A 21,502-nucleotide genomic window follows, 5' to 3' on the forward strand; every position below is an offset into this window, starting at 1 on the left:
TGCCTAAGTGGCAGCGCGCAAGGACCCGAGGACCCGCATTTCTCACCGCCGGCCGCGAGCCTCTCCCCCGCGGTGTGCCCGCAGGTCGGCGGCGGAGACACCCGCGGGCTTTGCCGGGCGGCGGGGCGGCACCGGGCTGCACCACTCACCCTGTCCTGCCCGTCAGCGCCGCCCCCGCCGCGACAGCGGAGCCTGCCCCCTCCCCGCGGCCGGGGCAGGGGCCGCGGCCGCGGCAGCCCCACACCCTGGGGCCGTGCAGGCGCCTCTCGAGAGCAAGCGTACGGTGCCCGGGGCGGGCATTAGTGAGGCGTGTGCCGAGGGGGTGTGTATGTGGGCTGGAGTTTATTATTATTATTATTAGGAGAGGAAGGGAAAAAGAAAAAAAAAAAAAAAAGGGGGTGGAGAAGGAGGGAGGGGGGTGAAGGGGGGAAAAAAAAAAAAGCCCGGAGAGGAGTTTCCCAAAACTTCCAAGGAACTCGCGGCTCCAAGTCCCAGGCGGCGGCAGGCAAGAGCGATGCTGGAGCCTCGGGCGCTCCGGGAACCGACAGCGGCGGCGGAGGAGGAGACGGCTGTGAGCACGGCCGCGGGGACGGCCGCTGGGACGGCAGCGGCGGCGAGCGCGGTGCCGGCCGGAGCCGGGATGGCCGAGAAGAAAAAAGAAGGCAACGGCAGGAAGGGGAGGAAGGGCAAAGGGCCCGGCAAGAAGCCCGGTCCAACGGAACAGGGCGAGGCGGCCGGGTCCTCCACAGGTAAGCCCTTCTGCAGGTGCGGGGGCCGCCCAGCGTAGACCCGCTGCGCTCTTCCCACACCCGTGGGACCTCACGGTGTGGGCGCATCCCCGGTTCCTGGCCCGGCCCCGCGGCGGCTGCTTGCCGACCTGCCCGGCCCCGCGGAGCAGCGGAGCTGCCGGGAGCCCCTCGGCTGTCCGACCGCGGGCCGGTCTGCCGCCCGCCCTCCTTTCCTCCCACTGGCCCCGGAACCCTGAGCGGCTCTCGGCCAGCTGTTGCTTTTTCTTTTCTTCTCTTTCTTTTTCTCCCCCCTCCCCCTTGCATTTTTGGGAGGGCGTGGGGCTCTCTCTCCTATTACAAAATACGTTTTCTGCCCCTTCCCCAGAAATCACTTAGCTGAGTTGAACAGATGGCAAACTTTAGTGTGGGGTATTTTGCCTAAACTTGCACCTATTTACTCAGGGATGATCAGAGAGGACATTTCTCTCACTTAGCAGCACGTGCTGTTTCTCGTATGCCTCCCAGTATTAAGGGCGAGAATTCGTACCGGTGATACCCCAGCCCTTCCTAGGTGTCCACAGATGTGGGACTCTGTGGATCGACCCAAAGGTAGGGTGCACACTGATCATGCTGCCTCACTCTCCGTAGTTATTTATTTGTATCAACCAAACACCTCAATCAAGATTGAGGCTCCTAGTACAGTGGAACACATGATGGTTTTCCTAGAGAGCTCGTGTTATGCCACCTAGTTTATCAGAAAGCCTAACAGTACATACAAATGCACTTGGCTTTTTGCAGCAGCAGTGTGTAACTGCAGTCAGTGGTTAGTTTACCTATTTCTTTGAATTGTTTGCTGTTTGTGGGATTTTTTTTTTTTTTTTTTTTTTTTTTTTTTTTTTAAGAGGCATATGAAAAGCAGTCAGTTGTCCAATTTGGGCTTGTTTGGTTGCTTGGTTTGTTTTGTTTGCTTTTTAGTTTTTGGGTTTGTTTGTTTTTTTGGTGGTTTTTTTTTTTTCCCCTCTAAACAGACAAACAAACAGCGCCAAAGGGTAAAACATCCTAAATATACCTCCATTAATTTTGCTTAGTGCATCATGATGCTGCTCTAGAGTTCAAGCCATCAGCGCCTAGGGAGGATGTGTGATTCAGCACAGCAGCAGGTATCCCCTTGGGCTAATAATCTACAAACTAGCACTGCCCAATGCATCCTCTTCTGCTGTATGTCTGTTGAAGACACAGTTCACACAGCTGAGTGGACATAAGTGAGTTTGAGGTACAGCTGTTGACATTTCCCTTGTGATGCCAAGCTAGAGACAAACTCTCATTTTGATCCTCTTTCTCTCTCTCACACTGGGTCTTTACAACATTGTTTATTTTTACCATACTAGTATTGTGAGCATCTCCTACAAAAACTGGGAGATATACTTCTTTGAATATTAAAACCTCTGGCAAACCTACCCATGACAACTGGGCTGCTCAAAGTGTTTGAGGGGTTTTTGTTTGGTTTTGTGGTTGACAAAGAACAGGAGGACAGTGGCATATTGGAAGATTTGTGACAGGAAAGCTCTTTTGAGGATGTGTAAAGGGGATACACATTTTCTGACTATGCCTCTCAGAGTCCTGTAAGTGTCCCATCCTATTCTTGTAAAAGAGCTTTCTTTTTCCTGCTTTGTGGACAGTTTTCTGTCTCCACTGGAGTGAGGTTGCTGCACTGGAGGAACTAGAATGGTCTCTGGGAGCCGGAGCCAGCTCTGTGTGGGGTGCAGGAGGCTCCACATACCTTGGGTTGGGCATTTGTGCCAGTGCTGAGGGAGCAAAGAAAGGAGCTATGAATCAGAGGGGATATTTTTCAAGTAACCCAGCCAAATTGATTGCCAACTAGGAATACATTTTTTGGGAAGATGGTCTTCATTCTTTGCTGTGGAGGAGCAGAATAACAGGCTGGAGGATCCACACAGGTATATGTCACCTAAAGTTTAGATATCAATTTGTATTTAATTCCCACTTCTGGTGCTGTGGTCTGATCATGTCTGCCATGTTTTATCTGAAAATCTGAAAGATGGCAAGTGTAGACTGATGTTCACCAAGGGAGGGTTCAGACCATCCCTGACTCCTAAGGCTTTGCTAAATAGCTAGAGGGCTCGTGTCCCTACTAAGCCAAATTACGTCAGCATTTGAATGAGAAAAAGTCCACTTTTCTGGAAAGTGTTTACCTCAGTTTTCCAAAGCTCCAGTATGTTTTTGTTGGTATGAAAGAGTACCGCCTTTATCCATACCTGACATTGCTATTCAAAAGTTACCTGTGTGGGCAAGAACTGAGCATTCTTCTATCTTACATAATTAAAATCCTACTCCTTCCAAGATGTGAGTGTATGTGGCAGGGTAATTCGCATGTGTAGCTAATCCATATAGTGTTTGCAGGTATGGTATCTAATAGGAGAATGAAATACAGCATAAGACATCACTGTACACTTAACTCACAATCAAATAATGTAACACTGGAAATGTTACATTTATAAATTTTATCAAATCTGTTACTTAAGAGTATTTTCTGTTGGGAGGGCATTTAGAACAAGTGATACTTTAGAAGAGAAAGAGCAGAAAGGTTGGTTAATGTAAGATCATAGGATCATAGAATGGTTAGGGTTCAAAAGGACCTTAAGTTCACCTAGTTCCAGCCCCCCTGCCTTGGGCAGGGACACCTCACACAGCCCAAGGCTCTGTCCAACCTGGCCTTGAACACTGCCAGGGATGGAGCATTTACCACTTCTTTGAGCAACCCATTCCAGTGCCTCACCACCCTCACAGTAAAGAACTTCTTCCTTATATCTAACCTGAGCTTCCCCTGTTAGAACCCGTTACCCTTTGTCCTATCACTATAGTCGCTGATGTAAGAGTCCCTCTCTAGCATCTCTGTAGCAATGGGCATTTATTCTCTCCGTTCAAGCATATCAGAGCTTTGACTAATGACTGGGCTACACGTTGATTAACAGTACTTAGTAGGGATGATATGAAGGCCTTCTGCCTTCGGTGTTACCGTGATTTCTCCTTTTTGCTAATGCAATTTTGCAGTCATACCTGATGATGAGGTATGTTTAGGATGTGCAGTCTGTGAGGTCATGAAACAGTTTTGCTTTTTAGTAGCAACTGAAAAGTTACTACTTTCTTAGATCAAATTATGCCAAGAATTGGCATCTTCTCTGCTGTTATTCTCTGTCAGTAGTTTGCATCCGGTCTTCCTCTCATATGAAAAACAGCCGCTTGTGGCCAGTCATCAGTTTTAAGATCTGTGTACTAGCACAGAAGTTTTTAACAGATCTTTAGGGTTTTTTATTTACAGCTGCGTTGTTTTACTTCTTCTGATCACAGCTTATCTCAGCTGAGTTTACTTTTGGCTGTCAAACTGTATCACATATCCCTTCAATCTTGGGTCTGGAAGCACCTAATTGATAACTTGTCACCAGGTTGAGAATCAGCTTTATTATTTGGGGGGGAAAAAAAAGTGTGAGAAGGTGTTTCTTTACTACCTTCTGTCGTAACCTGCCTTGTGAACTCTTGAATAACTGTTGGAGGAGAAAGAGAGTTACTGAAAGAAGAGCAAACCCCAAACCTGAGCAAGCTGGTTTTCATATGGGTTTCATTTTTGTTGCACAGTGGTAACGCACACAAAAAATCTTCATGTTTTTCATTGCCCAGGTAAAATGTTGACTCTGTTACAAAAGCTTTGGGAGGTTCATGTTGCCATGGTTTCTTTGTTACTAAAATTGTGTAGAAGAACATTTCATCCTTTGGCTTCAAGTGGTCTTGAGTAAACTGATTCTGTCTGGCTTGTCTCAAGCCAAGAGTGATTGTCTCTTCCTTCAGCCGGGTACTCTGGGCCATGATAAATACAGAGGGTAGAAAACTGAGGAAAGAGTATTACAAATGGACAGAAGCTTACAGCTTTTCTCTGAGTGATTTCACTGAACTGCTGTGCCAACAAAGGATTCAGACAGGCTCAACAAATACGCCAGCAGGGCTTCCCAGGGCATTGCCAGCACATTGAAATACATCCATCCTGGGCAGGGAAACCTACTGCAGGGAAGCTGAGGTTGTGAAACAAGGTCTCCAGACCTTTCCCTCACAAAGGGACTGCTCCTGACTTAGATTGCTCTTACAGCAGGAGCAGAGAGGCTGAGACTGGGTGCACTGTGTCAGCATTTGAACCTCCTGCCAGCCTAGCCTTTGTGTTCGACCACATAAGGTGGTGTTAGTAAAGTGAGGGAAAGGAATCAACCCAGGAAAATTCCCTCTATGAAAGAGCTGTCTTTTGGTAAGGAAGGTGGTGTACCAGCACATCAGCTGCCCAGACAATTTGTCAAGTGTTCCCAGACATCTCAGGGAATGTGAGTTTTCAGGTGGTTTCTGGTTAGCAGAGAAGATGAGGAGGGGGCTGCTGGAAAGGACAGGGCATGAGAAGACATGAAGTATTTCTGAGAAAAGCACCTTGATGTGTGCAAGGACTGACAGAGCTGTCCGAACAGTGAGCTCTGTGGCTATGGGTTATGCCAGTCACACTCTAGGTAGGAAAAGCAAGACTCTGCAAGAATCTGGTGCACAAAGACAAATTTTTATGGGGAAAAAGGATGAGTAGCAAAGACAAGTCCCAACCATCCTTTCAGTGAGGTGACCTCAGTAGCATTGTTCTGAACACATCTACACTTGCAGAGCCCAGAGAAGGGAGGTTGTAGCCACTGGCATAAAAAGTAAGTACCTGGTACTTTCTGGCAATAAATTTAATTTAGAGTTAGATAAAATGCCAAAGCTTTGAGACTACACTGCAAAATAAACAGCATGAAGTTCAAATGAGATGAGTGTGACTGAGCATCACCTTTGATTGCACCCTAGTAGCAGGCTTGGCTGATGGAAAAAGAAATAGTTTTGATCATATTAAAGACGAAGTTGCAGGTCAGGGCTTAGCTGGAAGGATTAGAGCTCAATCTGAAGCTTGCTAAGTTTAAATTGATACTCAATAAAGAGAGGTCAGAAGGCAGGTCAGTATTTAAGCATGAATTGAAGACAAGAGCCTTGGAGATGGAATAAGAACTGTGATTTTTTGGTAAAACTTGTCCACTTCTAGTGAAAAATCATTGCTGAGAAGGAGTGACAACTTCTGGTGTATCCAGGCCAAAACATTTAGGTGCTGCTGGTATGCCTGTACATTTTTCTGTGAGGAAAGCCTCTCCACCTGTGTGCAATGCCTGAATGCTCCAAACATTCCACACAATCTTCAGAGCAATTTTGAGAATGAATCCTTTAAAAAGCATGCGAGTGTGTTCATGTTTTGTGAATAAATGAGATTAGTCACCATTCAACTTTTTTGACTTAGCACTACAAGTACTACTTGACTGTAGCCATGGGAATGCAAATAGAATTGTGAGGACATACCAGTACAGTTGTCCGATAAATACTGCACGTGTATAGAAAGACATTTCACCTGTGAAATAAACCCAGAAACTGTTCTGAACTTTGTGACAATATTGATAACTGGGGACAGCCAAACAAAATTTTTATCTTGGGTATAGAAATGCCACAATCTACAAAGCTATGCAAGGATTTTAAAACATTAATCCCTGGCAAAGCTTGTGAGCTGACACTCAGATCTGAGTTTGTCTGTTTGTAATTGTGGGCTTCTGTTTTTGAATGTCTGGAAAGTCAGTTACTGGAAAGAAAAAAAAAGAGAAAAAACCAACAACAAAACAAATTTTGTGAAACAGTTTGAAACAACTCTCATAAGTAAAAAGAAAAAAAGATCCTATGTGGCTGATTTTTCAGAAGGCTTCAGCACTCTGTATTTGGAGCAGCTCACTTTTCATCTCGCCTACTGAATCAAAGTCACCGGGGTTTCAAGAAAACTTTCTGGGTGCTCAGTTCCTGAAAGTCTAGCCACAAAAATCACACAGAAGCTACCGAGCATCTTTGAAAACAGATTCTGCTTTAGGCTTTACCTAAGTGGCAATTTGTTATTCTGAAAGTAAGGCGAGCTAAGTGCTGAACTGTGGAAAACTCTTTCAAGCATCTCCCTTCCCCCACCTTCCCTTTTTAATCTGTCCGGAAGCATCTGATAGTTCTTTGAGGCAGGTACTTACAACCAAGAGCAAAACAGCGAAGAACAATTGTGTTGCAGAGTGTCAGAAGCTCTGGAAATGCTATGAATTCTTACCAAATCAGTGTTTTGTTAACATTCCAAAAGTAACAAGAGTGAATGTGCCTTTAACAGTACTGATAGTTTATCATGTTCCGTTATGATACAAGAAAACAAACCGAGTGTCAATACTTCGTGTGAGTCATACTAGCTGTACAAAGAACTGCTTGAATGAGCTTGAGGTGTTTCAGTTAACCCTCAGTTGCTCCCTCAAATACATCGAGTCTTGGGGTCTTCGGAGGCCAGGGGGAGATCTTGTTCCAGCCGGAGAAAATTGAAAGGCTTGCATTTGAAGCGTTACAGTGTCAGCGTCGGGGCTACAGGCGGCTTGCAGCAGAGGAAACATGCCAGGGCGGCGGGGCTTGTATGGGATGCTTACGGAGCCTTAAAAATAATGAAAATAGTCATCATCATAGCGAAGGGGAGAATATCGGTGGGTGACCAAAGGAAAGGCAGAGGGGCTGGAGAAGGGAGGGGTGCCCGTGCCGCTGCCGGTGTCGGTGCCACGGGCTGCCGCGAGAGGGTGCGGCGGGAGCGCTGCTGCTGCCGCGGCCCTCGGCGGTTCGGGTTCGGAGCTCGGGCCCTGCAGCAGCGGCCCCTCGTCGGGCCCTGCACATCGCGGGCGATGGGGTGGGAGCTGCCCGCTGCCCCAGACCGGCGGGGCCTCGGGGTGAGCAGTGCAGGAGGCCTGAGGGGATGTTTTTCGGTCCTGTGGCTCTGTGGGTGCTTCGACACTGTTAGAGGGTTAAGGGTGAAGTAAGGATGGGAACTTGAAAAGCAGTCTCCTGAAAATTCAAGAGGGGTGGGGCTGTTAAGTTGTGCTGCAGGTCAGTGGATGTGCAGGTGAACTGGTAGAGAACCTGTGAGGGTAACATAGGTCCAAGCAAACACTGTTCTGATCTCATGTGATACGAGTGTGAAATTGTCCAGTGTGAGTTCACAGAGAAGTTCATGAGTATGCTTTTTTCCTCTTTTACTTAACTCTTTCCCCTTCCTTCCTTCCTCTCTGTCTCCCTCCCTCCCTCTCGGCTTTCCTCTCTCCATTGCTCCCTCCATCACTCACTTCCTCCCTTCCCCCTTTTCTCTATCCTCACCTCTTTCTCTTTCTCCCACTCTTTTCTTCCTTTTTTTCTCTTCCTCCTTTCCATCCATATGCCCTTCCTTCTGTCCTTCCCATCTGCTCTATTTCTGTTAATGGAGAAAAATTAGGAAAAAAAAAAAAAAAAAAGGAAAATAAAGCAAGGTATTTCATAAGGGACAAATAGCAGTCTTTAACATAACCTCCTGACTAGAGTAACTGCTAGTGTTTTATTTGTGCGCAGAATACTACTTGTGTCTGGTTTTGCATTTCTGGTTGTGTAATTTTCTGTGGGACCATTATATTTGGGGAGAAATCAACCATGTTATGTAGTTTGTTCACTGTGGGCCATTTGTCTCCTCCTAGCTCTGACAAGGAGTCCACTGGCTTTGCAGGACGGGGAGGAAGAGAGAGATGTTAATCCATTTGTGACAGTTCACTTGGGAGCCTTTCCTCATTCCCTCTGTACATTTCTTTCTCAGGTTTTATGAGCTGATGGTCCTTCCACCTCTGTAAGCAAGGGGAATCCAGGTCAGGCAGCTTGGGCTTGGCATTCAGAAGCGGACTCAGGCTGAGCCTTGCTCAATGTCTTTCTCCTGCATTAACAGCTTTCATTTTACCCCTGAGTCAACCACATGCCATGTCCTATGGCTAATGGTTAATCCCTTTGAAGACAGTTACAGAAGCATGAATGCATACTTGAAATGACTAAACAGAGGCCATGGTAACGTTCAGTTGCAGAGGTGATTGGTAGAGGTTGTTCCCACTGCTGTTATGTCAGAATTATATTTTAAATACAGGATTAGAATGCTACATGTGTGTGGATGGGATGTTTTAGCGGGATTGTTGGTTTCTACAGTGACAGACTCTTCAGGTTTCCTTTGCAGAAGTCCACTGGACCTAGAAAGGAGAAAAAAGGGGATGTTCTGTCAATATTATATTGCACCTGTATATGAAACAGCACTGAAAACTGCTCTGAGTTATTGCATTATACTTGCAATGGATGCTAATAAATGAAATGAGTCTCAGTATTCTTTAAATACTGTTTTGCATGTAGCCTTGCTTTGTGCCAAATAAACTGGTGGTTTTTGTATCATCACAGTTCTTTGAGGTGTAACTGAAACCTGTGTCCTTCAAATTCTGCCTTATGGAACAAGCTCAGTTTGAGAGCAAGCTCTGATTGCCTAGGAGCCTAATGTCTACGGATATTCAAGGTCATGCCAGATCAGAGTTTCATCCCGGCACAGAAACCAAGTCTCTTGGCTCTCAGTCTAACCTCTTTCTTCAACCACTCTGTTTCCTGACATATGGCCATTCTAGAGATAAGAATAACATAGAGATAACAGAAGCCAGGCTTTTACCCTGTTTTTGATGTGCATAAATATTCCTTCTCCTCTAGGAAAATCAGTTTCCTGGAGGCTACTGTGTGTTGTTGATCTCTCTGTTGCAGAAGGGACAGAAAGATGGTGGGTCTTTTTAGTTAGCATGTGCATTGCTGCCCCACTGGTCCTGTCCAGCCAGCTCTTGGCAGGAGCCAGTTCCATAGCAGGGATATGGGGATGAAGGGCATAAAGGAAGATGACAGTTGTGTGCCACTATGCCAGACCTGCGTGTTCAGGGAGCGTCACTGGTTGGATCTGACAGACCCTCAGAGAGAAAGTGGTACTAGAGAAGTTTTCCAGCAGGCTGCTTCCAAGGGCAGCATGTCCCCTTGCAAGAACAGAAGAGGAACTTCCCATACCCCTCCAGTGGGAACAATACGATCTGTATAAAGTGGTGCCTTAGGGTAGGCAATGCCTCTTTCCTGTTTCTGCCCTCTGAACTTCTGCAGTGAACCATGCCAGGTTAGAGAGGTTACTTTTGGAGAAGTTAGCAAAGCTTTTGAAAAGCAAACCTGAAAACATGAAAGCTGCTAGTTGGGCTTGTTCCTGTAAAGGGTGGGCTGGAAATGCAGAGGTATAAAGCTCAGTGTAAAGAGTGTGTTCTCTCTGGGAGCTCTCGAGGATGAATGGAGCTGCTGGTGCAGTGGTTAGTTAAAAGGCACTGATTTTAAAAGTGGAGGCAGTTAGGCAGAGGAAGGACATGTCTCGGTGTGTGGAGGATTTCTGTTCACAGCATCTGAGACGAGGGTTGGTATCTTTTTTTGAAAGATACGCTACAGTTCAATCAAAAGCTATGGGATGAATGCAGAAATTACTGGGTGAGGTCTTCTTTGTGTGTCAGGCTTCTCCACTGACCTCCTGAGCAAGTTGTTGCCAGACTTAACACCATAGATTCCAGCAGTCATGGCCTCATCTTTTTTCTTTTTTATTGATGCATTTTGACTTAAATCTAGGTTTTTTTTAAACACATTGCACATGGCATGTAAAAAGTTGCTGCAAACGTACAAAAGGCTAAGTGCAAATGCTGGATGACATAATGAGCTGTGGAGAAAAGAAACTGATTGTCAGTGAAAATGAAACTGATTTTGAGCACAGGTTTTCTTGGCTGTGTGAAGTGCCAGCAATGGTCAGAAATGGGAAAACTATTTCAGAGCAATAATCTGGGTTGGGGTGGGAGGGATGATTTTGCAATTACGTCAGAGAATGGGAATTAAAATAGCTAACCATCCTTTTCAACTCAGGCCTACTCCTGGTACTCTGTTCAGCTATGGGGCCCCCAGCATAAGGATGTAGACCTGTTGTAGCAAGTCCAGAGGATGCCAGGAAGATGCTTAGAGGGCCAAAGTACTTCTGCTATGGAGACAGGCTGAGAAAGCTGGGCTTTTTCAACCTGGAGAAGAGAAGGGCCCAGGGAGACCTTAGAGCAGCTTCCAGTGCCTATAGGGGGCCTACAAGAAGCCTGGAGAGGGACTTCTTACAAGGGCATGTTATGATAGTAAAAGGGGAAATGGTGTTAATATGAAAGAGGGTAGATCTATATAGATATTAAGAAGAACTTCACCGTGAGGGTGGTGAAGCACTGGCACAGGTTGTCCTGAGAACTTGTGGTTGCTCCATCCCTGGAAGTGTTCAAGGCCGGATTGAATGGAGCTTTGAGCAACCATGTCTAGTGGAAGGTGTCCCTGCCCACAGCAGTGGGGTTAGAACTGTATGATCTTTAAGGTCTTTTCCAACCCAAGCCATTCTGTAATTCTACGATTCTATGTGTTTGGCATTGCTATGCCCTGATTATTTCTCCAGTCTGTGCATGAGGGTGTCTCTCTCCCCATTCTGTCCACACACAGTGGAGACCATTTGGGTGAGGAGCATTTTTTGCAGGGTTAGGACCTGTCCTATCACAAGATGGTCAGCACTCATCCTAGCTACAAGGTCTCTCTTGAGGCTTAAGTCAGTTCCACAAATGCCAGAACCCACTAGTCTCAGCTGACAGTGTCCTCACTCCCGTCCCCAAAGTGCTGCCTTCATCCTTTCTCCAGCTCACACCTGACTGGTAGAAGCTATTGGCTGTCTCCACTTTCCAGGCAGAAGAAACCAGTTCTTTGGCTGCAGTGTGAGTTGTACCTAACAGCAGGATGAAATCAGAGCTTGATGTTAAGAGGATGTCATCTTCACTGCTGTCCACAAGAAAGAGCAACAGAGGGAATGTCATTTCCAAGAGAGATAGCTTCATCTACGCAATTTATTTAAAGGTATTAAATAACTGCACAGCTGCTGCCAGTGACATTGCTTCCTCTTGAGAGGAGGTGCTGAAGAATGGTTCCCAGGGCATCAGAGATGGCTGAGGATGGTTTATTCCCAAAGTGGATTTTTAAATGTTCCTCGTGGTTCACTCCAGCCTTCCATGGCTTTCCCTCAAGTTGACTTTGTATGCAAGTGAAATCAAAGCTGAAGCACCTGCCAGGTCTAGATAGCTCTTTTTCTGTCCAGGGTCTGCAGTACGAGTCTTTCGTGTCTGTTTCTCTTTTGCTTCCCAAAGGTCAGACTGTGCTCCTGTGATGAGTTGTGCTGAGTGCTGGCTATCACAGTGAGCTTGCCTGGAGGTACCACCATGGCACAGGAAAGAGGAGGACATGTGAAAATACTTCTTTTTGCAAGTGCTTCAAATGCTTGCATAAACAGAATGTGTTTGGGAGCCTCATCTTCTGTCACACAGTGTACAGCCTCTGCACACTTATCCAGGCAATGCTAAACTATAAATTTTCACCAGGCTCTCTCCAGCACCAAGGGCTGCTCAGTGCTTTGGCAGGGAGCCTGCTCATGCTTTGCCATCTCCACCATGAAATGAAATAGCACATAAATGCTCTGATTTATACCATAATTTAGTTTGAAATACTGCTTTCCCTCCCACAGTGCCAGCAGGTTTAGACACTTCAGGCCCTCCAGGGGCAACAGAAGAAGGATCTTGAGACAGCCCATTGTTATTGTTTCCACCTATTTCTGAGCTGTAAAAAACCCTCCAAGTCTACTTTGGAAGGCCCTTATACTATGTCAATAAGTGGCGAAGAATGGGCTGTGATGCTAGCTTTCTTCAGTGTAGGCAATTTTCCCTGAATGTGTCCCAGAAACCTGCATGCACAGGACAGGGAAGAATAAAAGTTGCAGGTGTTGATATTGAGCCAAACACCCAGAGTAAGAAAAGCATTCATTATGGATTTGAGGGAAAAACAATAATGAGCAAGGAACAGACTAGATGCCAGCTATAGCAAAATCATTTGTGCAGTTGAGAGGGGATCTTTACTCAAATCCAGAACAGTGATTCCAATCCCTCCTATTCATTACAGGCAGTTCCGGGGTCACTGGGTCTGTGTATCAACCTGTTCTGTGCAGTTAGGCCCTGAAAGGAACCTGGTCTTCCAGGTTACTTACAAGCAAGTTGACCTGTCAGGAATGCAGGAAAGTCCTTGAACATCACTGGAACTATTTACAGACTTAAAATTAAGCGCCTACCTAAGCACTCCAGTAAATGGAACTAGCTGGGACTGTGTGCAAGGTGAAGACATGCCAATGGTTAGGGGTCCTTTTCTCAGCCTACATGGGAATCCATGTATTTTAAACTGTGAACAGGCCGTTTTGGGTGTCTTTTGGCAAGTCCCAAAAGAGCCAACTGAAAATGAAATTCATGACATTGTAAATTATTTAAACTGAGAATAACAAATAGACTTCTGTCCTGCAAAAACAATATTTGGAAGAAATTGAAATGATGCACTGTATCATGTCTGCTGGCCTAGAGATGGCAGGGAGAGAAAGATAGTTAAATGAAGTATCTAATATCTACTGACAAGGTTAACGGTTAACTCAGATGATCTGTCAAATCAGGTGCTTGTCCATTTGGAGGTGTTTTGGAATCTTTTTCATCTTATCCTCTAAATCAGCAAAGTGGTAGCTGTTTCTCATTCTACTCCATTCTATTCTCATGTACTTAGCTTTTGCAAAGAGAAGGCAAACTTTTTTTCTCCCTAGAGTCATGCTAAAGCGATATTAATGCAAACAAATGCAGACTTGTGCACACATACACACCCTGGTCCATCACAACTGCGGCGAGAGAGGAGTTAATTTTGAAGTGATCGAGACCTCATAGAGTTATATTACACCTGAGAATTTGTCCTCTGGGAAAGTGTCAAGAAAAGTAAAGGCATCTTTTCTAAGCCATTTTTTACTCATGGTTCCATAAGCATGCTGGAGCTCCTGGAGAGATCCCCTCGGGGAGTGGCCCTGTGAAATGTGTCAACAGCTGGATGGCACAAATTTGGAAAACACTGCTGTCCTTAAAGAACAGAACTGAAAGCTGCTGTGAGAAAGCAGTGCATTTTCCCAAATAACCATTTTAATTCTCTGTTAGTGCTTTAGAGAGGAACAATTGCATATTCTTTTAATAGCATTGGGAAGCAAGCTTTCCTTGAAAAAGCAGAAATCTCTCCACCGTGGCAGGGATGGGTTAAAATATTCAGAATAGTGAGTTCATTTTGATTTATTTTTTTTTTTAAGCTGCAGTTGGTTAACAACTCCCTTGACAAATTATAGAAATACCAAATGGCCCTGGGATCACCTTGTTTCGTGACATGTTTCATGGTGTTTCTCAGTATCAGTTTCATGGCAAAACCAGTCCATTCAGATCAATACCGAAGAATCCAGGCACAAATAAATTGCTTTGAAGTTAAGAGACAAGCAACAACTTCGGGTATTTAGAACCGGAGTTTGTTTGTGAGGCTATTTTCATTCACAAAACTATGGTGACTGGTCACTCTTAACAAAGGAGTAGATAAGATAAAAAACATACACCAAGATTACGCTGTGAATGTTCGCACATCCTCCTCTTGACCTTTATCTGGGTATGCATGGGTACAGTGGCATTGCCTGATGGTTGCTGAACCTGCTCCAGCAGAAAGCCCCACCACACCAGAGCCAGCTCCATCTCTGGAGCCACCCAAAGTTCCCTACCATCTCCAAGCCCCACTGTAGGAGGAAGCTTGTGCATCTGCTTCACACCACAAAGGCTCCTATCTGACCCAGCAGTACCTTCTTCCTCTGCAGCTTGCTGATTTGAAGAACTTCACCATGGCCAAAGGCACCATATCCAATGGTTTCTGTTTGCGTTTTGTCTTTCTTCTCTGCCATCCATCATCAGACACAGCTGGAGATCAGATACTAGACTAGACTAGGGTTTTGTCTGACTGGAATGATCATTTTTATGGGTGCTGAAACATGCTTGAGAATGGAGCAAAGAATGGGCATTTGGGTCTGTTTGTCAAGAGAAGATATGGGATATACAGGATTTTTCAAGCAGGAGCGGAGGACATGCACTTGATCAGGAATGACTGTATCAGCATCTCAGGGAGTTCTTTCTTAAGCAGCTGCCCATTTTTTATGTTCTCAGTGCTCTGCTGCTGTCATGGTGCCTGCTACATCTCTTTCCGCAGCACCACTATCCACATTTGTAACAAACCCTTTTGCCTGGAGCATGCTGTATATAGCGTTTCTAGGGAGGAATGTGGGGGTGGAAAGACCACATGAGGTCATAAAGTTTTTGTGGAGTTGCAATTTGATCCAGAAAGTGAATTACCAGGTGCTTCTTCAGAGAGGGACTGGGGGTTATATTTAAATACCTCATTTAGTAAGGCCTTTTACTCAGAAGAGAATCAATTCCACTTATTCTGTAAATGTGCATTTGTTTTACTGTAGCATAATTCCAGGGTAATGTTTAAATTGATCAGTAGATTGAACTTAACAAACTAAGGGAACAAAAAAGAAAAGAAGGCAATGCTACATTTCATTTTTCGTAACACAGAAGATTTTGCCAAGCTACTGAGTAATAAAGATTTTAAAAGGCAATATATTTCAGATGTTTATTTTCAGAAATTTGTCTGTACTTTGCAGGGGACGAAGAGACTAGGAGTACTGCCCCAGTAATGTAATCAGTGCTTGAACTCTGTGTTTCAGGGCCATGGTGGATATAGCATCAGTCAGTAAGCTTTAATCAAGGAAGGGTGGCAGAGGAGCTCTGATGGCACTCTGCAAATGGAAGTACTGCTGTTGGAATGGTGGCTGCTTCTTAGGAAGGCTTCTTGTAACAGAGGGTTTGTAGGAAAGGTGTTACACTCCTGTGAGCTCTCAGCATGGGTGCAGCTAGCCGTGACTTGGCTGGGAGCCTGCTGGGTCTGTTCCTGCTTCTCAGATGGAGAGAGCTGCTGGAAACACAGGTTGTATTTTCTTTCTATTGTGTTTCTGAACAGCAGTGGTGAGAGTTGGTCTTCTTCATGTGTTCAGCAGGGACGATCAGCCGGAGGCAGTAATGGCACTGCTTATGCACACTTATGCAAGCTTGGAAGGCAAGAGCCCGTGGTCAGCAGCTTGTTTGTGCAGGCACACCTGGAAAGCTCATCCTAGCAAGCTTTTAAAATACATACAGTAAGCCATATTGGATCACCACTTCCATTTTTTTTCCCTAGCTCTAAACCAGCCATAATTAAGATCACTTTATTTCTGAAGGTGTTCCCACCATAGTAACTGAAGTACTTTAGATTCACACTTGGAATTAGTTCAGATAGATAAATTTTTTCAGACTACCTTTGTGCCAGCAGCCCTAAAATACCTCCCCATTGCTGCCTGGGCTAAGTCTGTAGCCCCAGCTAGAGTCTCCAGCTGAGTCTCCAAGGGAAGAAAGAGAGCTCCAGCCCACAGTGCTGCTGTAGTGTTACGTATGAGGTGTTACAGAGACAGGGAGAACTTGGACTTGGGACTGTGTTCAAGAGGAGGGGAGAAGCGATGGAAAAGCAGGGCAGGGATAGGACTGGGATCTGTGAGGCTGGACATCAAGAAAAGAGAAATGAGTGAGTGAAGAGAGGTCCTTGGCAGAGAGCAAGAAAAGGAGGAAAGAGGGTGTGAGCAGAGAGCTGGGGAAGCAAGACATGGCTGTGAGATGAGGATGCAGGAGGAGCGCGGGAGAGGAACAGGGTCACTTTTGGCTCCCTGGGAGATTGGAGATTGGGAAAGGAGGGGAACTGAGGTGTGACAAACCTGTAGCAAGGATGTGTTGAGTGAGGCAGAGAAGGAAGGTGGCCTTGCAGGGGAGGCAAAGCACTGCCAATGCAGATGGTGTTGAGCAGCCCTGCTTCCCCTGGGGTCAGCAGGCAGAATGACTTCACTGGCTCTCCTCTTTTCCCCATCCTCACAGCCACTGCACTGTTTCCATGCAGTGACCATGGCAACCCAAGTTTTTGGCTGGTTTTTCTAGGATGGTAGCCGTAATGATAGTGGTAATGAGTATTGACGGAGGGGAGGGGAAGGCAAGCAGCTGTGGAGCAGAGGAAGTTGCCTGAGTACAGTAATCGTGTTTGGCAGGTCAAAGGTGAACCATGGCCTGCGGGAGTTGTACAATGCCCAAGGCTAGCAAAGTGGTGTTATAATAAACCCCAGATGTTTCCGCTATTTACAATGTATACGTTATGCTTAAACCTGAAAATGCATCCTAGGATCTGGTGGGTAGGGAAACAGTTATTAGCTGCTTGGAAATGACTTGCTGGTAATGTATCTGTTTCCCCTTGGTATTAGCTGTTGCCTGTTTAAAATATAAATCTTCTAAGCAGAAACCCTCAAAAGCAGCTTCTTTGCCAAACCAGTGGTTCCATTCGGCTTCATGAGAAACAGCACTGTCCCCCCTGACAGTTTGGGAGGGGGGGCGGCAGCCCAGGCATGGCAGCCCTGGGAGCCGTGCTAGCAGCCTGTGTGCGTTGGTGTGGGAGAGGCACTGCTGTCAAGCACGGGAGTGCAGCCAGTCGCAGGTGTGCAGAAAGCACCATTTAATTTCCCCAGACTAATTGTTTTAGAGCTCTGAGCCAGAACCCTTGCGGTATGTCATGGGCCACAGCACAACCACAGTGACTTTGAATAAGCATTTAAGAGAGGGGGGAAGATTTAGTTGATTAGGCTTTTATGTCAAAACAATTGCTTGTCTACAAGAGTAAATTTGTCAGCTAACGTGAATTTACAGCCCAATGGTTGCTCTATGCAAACCCTCCAGGTGATCAGTCCTACAGCTGGTCCAGGCAAGGCACTCAAAATATTAACATTTAAAGTGGATGAGTTCAACTGTGGGAAGCCTTGGAGCAGGCATTCCTGTTCAGAGATGAACTGTTCTGAGGGAATTGGAGTTGAATCTGCATTGGGAGTGAATTAAACTAAAGGCACCGAAATTTGGAATAGCTTTTGGGTCTGTGTAGAAGTGAATCTTGGGGATCAGGGAGAAAACTATGCTGATTTTGACAGTTTCTGTTTAGTTTTTCCTCTTTGCTCTCCATTTGTACCCCAAAAATTCCCTGTGCAGCTGTCCTATCACAAGTCTACTATGGCTTCTATTAAGGGTGATGCCTCTTCTTCCCAAACTCTATTGTCCTGGATATCCCGTGCTCCTGCGTTAGAAGGATTTTCTTGATTTTCAGCCCCAATGGACAGCTATCTGTCTAGTCATCCAGTTTTACAGTATTTCACATCACGCCTAATGAGAAGGGATACTGTACAAGCATTCTGCTAGGCAGATTGCCTATGTGGTTTTGATGGCTCTCTGTACGTTTCTCTGATTCTCTTGGATTCATTATCATGGGTGAAAGACCATTCACTTTAGTGGTTTCTAACATGAATTGGTTACTCCAGTTTAAAATGTAGTAAGCCACTCCCATCAATATGAAGTCAAGGTCTGAGTGTAAAATAACCAAAGCTCTGTAAATTCATGAGCTGGCTTCTCCATATGAAAGGCCCAAAGTGTGGAAATGTCACTTCTCTGAAATCTTTTTTGAATGGTGGACTCATCTGCTTTGCTGATCGATAAAAGTTTTTTGAAAACAAAATGTTTTTCATGTATTTTGATGTGATGACCATTTTTTCAAAATGAAGTGTCTGAATAAGAGTTAAAACAGCAAAAACACACATTTTTCTCTCCCAATCTATGCCTGAAACAGAGGTGCCTCTCTTTATCTAAGAATGTGATGATCATACTCAAATGTGACTCATGAAGTCACTTTTAGGACTACTTTGTTTTAGTGAGCCTGTTGGCTGTGAATTCAAAACATGTTTTAATAAAATTTCTGCTTCTCTTCTCCCACATGTCCAGCAGATTCAGCTAATGCAAGTCTTGTCAAATTTCTCTTTCTCTGTATTTTGATCTATATCCCTCTGCAGAATAATCAGATACAATAACAAATACATCAGGTAATGTGCTATTTTCCAGCATAAAAAAACACCTAAGAATGTATAGTGTGGTTATGTGTATGTTCATTTATGCAATTGTCTAAATAAATAGAGGGCAGAGATAGCCTATCCTCAGAGCTTGGAAGACTGAGTTATCAAATTGAGAATAAAGGGTATGCTTAATAATAAATAACAGTGTCACAATAGTTAGCAAACTGTAAGAATCTTTTTCTTTTTTCTTGGGTTTTTTGTTTTTTTGGGTTTTTTTGGGTGGGGTTGGTGAATGGGGCACAGAAAGGAAAAGGATGATTAAAACCTGCTGTGTAAGCCAGTGTTTCCTCTGATTATTTAAATTATGTTTAAGATCGGAGAAGCAAGCTGCGGGGATTAACAGCTGTCAAATCTCTCACTACTATCAAAACAATTCCATCTCTTGAGCACTGAGAAATACTGAGAAATGAAAAACTTCACATTATTTTTAGCTAGTCAGAAAGATTGGGATGAAGATACTGTGAAGAAAAGGACACGTGGCCCTGGAGATTCTGCCTTTCTTGGCATGGAAACCTCGACTTCCATGATTAGGTGTTGTGTTTGGTGCGTGTTCAGTTAACCCTGGACAGGCCTGAGAAGGTGCAGATGGAGATGCCACACACTGCCAGCAGAGATGATCAGTTTGCGTTTCCTTTGCTGGATTTTGACTCTCCTCTATGTAATTTCAACTCATGTCAAAGCTACTAATCAGAATGGCTTTCGGGCACTTTCACACCTTCTTGAACACACAGTGTGTGCCCACTTCCTCTCTCAATCACAAACAGCTTGATTGTTCTGGAGGCTCCAGAAAAATGCCATTTAGTGCCCTTTTTAGAATCATAGAATAGTTAGGATTGGAAAGAACCTGAAGATCATCTAGTTCCAACACCCCTGCCATGGGTAGGGACACCTCACACTAAACCATGCCACCCAAGGACTCATCCAACCTGGCCTTGAACACCGCCGGGGATGGAGCATTCACAACCTCCCTGGGCAACCCATTCCAGTGCCTTCACCACCCTCACAGTAAAGAATTTCTTCCTTATATCCAATCTAAACTTCCCCTGTTTAAGTTTGAACCCGTTACCCCTTGTCCTGTCACTACAGTCCCCAATGGATAGTCCCTTCCAGCATCCTTGTAGGCCCCCTTCAGATACTGGAAGGCTGCTATGAGATCTCCACTCAGCCTTCTCTTCTCCAGGCTGAACAGCCCCAACTTTCTCAGCCTCTCTTCATACGGGAGGTGCTCCAGTCCTCTGATCATCCTCGTGGCCCTCCTCTGGACTTGTTCCAACAGTTCCATGTCCTTTTTATGTTGAGGACACCAAAACTGCACACAATACTCCAAGTGGGGTCTCACGAGAGCAGAGTAGAGGGGCAGGATCACCTCCTTTGACCTGCTGGTCACGCTCCTCTTGATGCAGCCCAGGATACGGTTGGCTTTCTGGGCTGCGAGCGCACACTGCAGCCAGCTCTTGTTCATTTTTAAATCGACCAACACCCCCAAGTCCTTCTCTGCAGGGCTGCTCTGAATTTCTTCTCTGCCCAACCTGTAGCTGTACCTGGGATTGCTGTGACCCAGGTGTAGGACCTTGCACTTGTCATGGTTAAACTTCATCAGGTTGGCATCAGCCCACCTCACAAGCGTGTTGAGGTCCCTCCGGATGGCATCCCTTCCGTCCTTCGTATCAACCGACCCACACAGCTTGGTGTCATCGGCAAACTTGCTGAGGGCGCACTCAATCCCACTGTCCATGTCACTGACAAAGATGTTGAGCAAGAGCAGTCCCAACACCGATCCCTGAGGGACACCACTCGTTACCGATCTGCAGCCGGATATCGAGCCATTGACCACAAATCTTTGCATGTGGCCATCCAGCCAGGTCTTTATCCACTGAGTGGTCCACCCATCAAATAGACGTCTCTCCAATTTAGAGACAAGGATGTCATGTGGGACAGTGTCGAACGCTTTGCACAAGTCCAGATAGATGATATCAACTGCTCTGCCCCGTCCATCAGCTTCGTAGCCCCATCATAGAAGGCCACCAAATTGGTCAGGCAGGATTTCCCCTTAGTGAAGCCATGCTGGCTGTCACCAAGCACCTCCTTGTTTTTCATGTGCCTTAGCATGCTTTCCAGGAGAATCTGCTCCAAGATTTTGCCAGGCACAGAGGTGAGACTGACTGGTCTGTAATTCCCTGAGTCATCTATTTTTCCCTTCTTAAAAATGGGGGTTATATTTTCCTTAATCCTTGGTCCATTCTTAAAAATTCATGAAGCTCATGAGATAAAACACTTTGCAAAAAGAAGCTCACACCTGGAAATAGTGACTTCCAAAGTCCAAAGCGTGTCTTAAATTCTTTTCAGAAGAAATTATTAAAAGGGAAAAATAAAGTAGATGTTCGGTATAATGATACGTTTTCCTGCCAAGTTGGGGTTTATGACTTCTCGCAGTAGATAAACAGAGATTCAGGATAAGGCAATACTTGAAAACAGTATGCTTAATATCTACAGGGCACTTCCCTGTCTTGTTTCCATTTCTCTCAGCAATAATGGTGTCCTGCTTGGTTGCTTCCTACATAAAATTCCTTTTGCAGCCAGAAGGGGGACTCAGGATATTAAATTTCAGCAGATTCAGTGAACTCATCCCTCACGTTCTTTCTTCTGAACATCCCTGTCTGATACTGTTCGAGTTCTTTCTTGGCTTGCTCCATCAATCTGCTATGGTTTTCATTTGCTTAGCTTTTGTTATTACGTATGTATCAATGCAGGACAAATTTTGCAGAAGGAAGTGCTGAAATGTTAGATGTGTGGCTGGAACCAGGTATATATACCAGCTGTGGTGTATCTTTTCCTTGTT

At 45.3% G+C, this 21,502-nt stretch overlaps 1 protein-coding gene across 1 annotated transcript in view; it reads left to right on the top strand.

Moving 5' to 3' along the window:
• Nucleotides 1-640: 640 nt before the first annotated feature.
• Nucleotides 641-21,502, top strand: part of NRG1 (neuregulin 1) — a gene marked incomplete at both ends in the record, with an annotated part of 178,875 nt that continues 158,013 nt past the window's right edge. The window contains one exon of the mRNA XM_080637758.1: nucleotides 641-749. Coding sequence (XP_080493884.1) covers nucleotides 641-749 — 109 coding nt within the window. The remainder of the gene's footprint in view (nucleotides 750-21,502) is intronic.

This window comes from Psittacula echo (genome assembly GCF_963264785.1).
Source record: "Psittacula echo genome assembly, chromosome: Z".
Lineage (NCBI taxonomy): Eukaryota > Metazoa > Chordata > Aves > Psittaciformes > Psittacidae > Psittacula > Psittacula echo.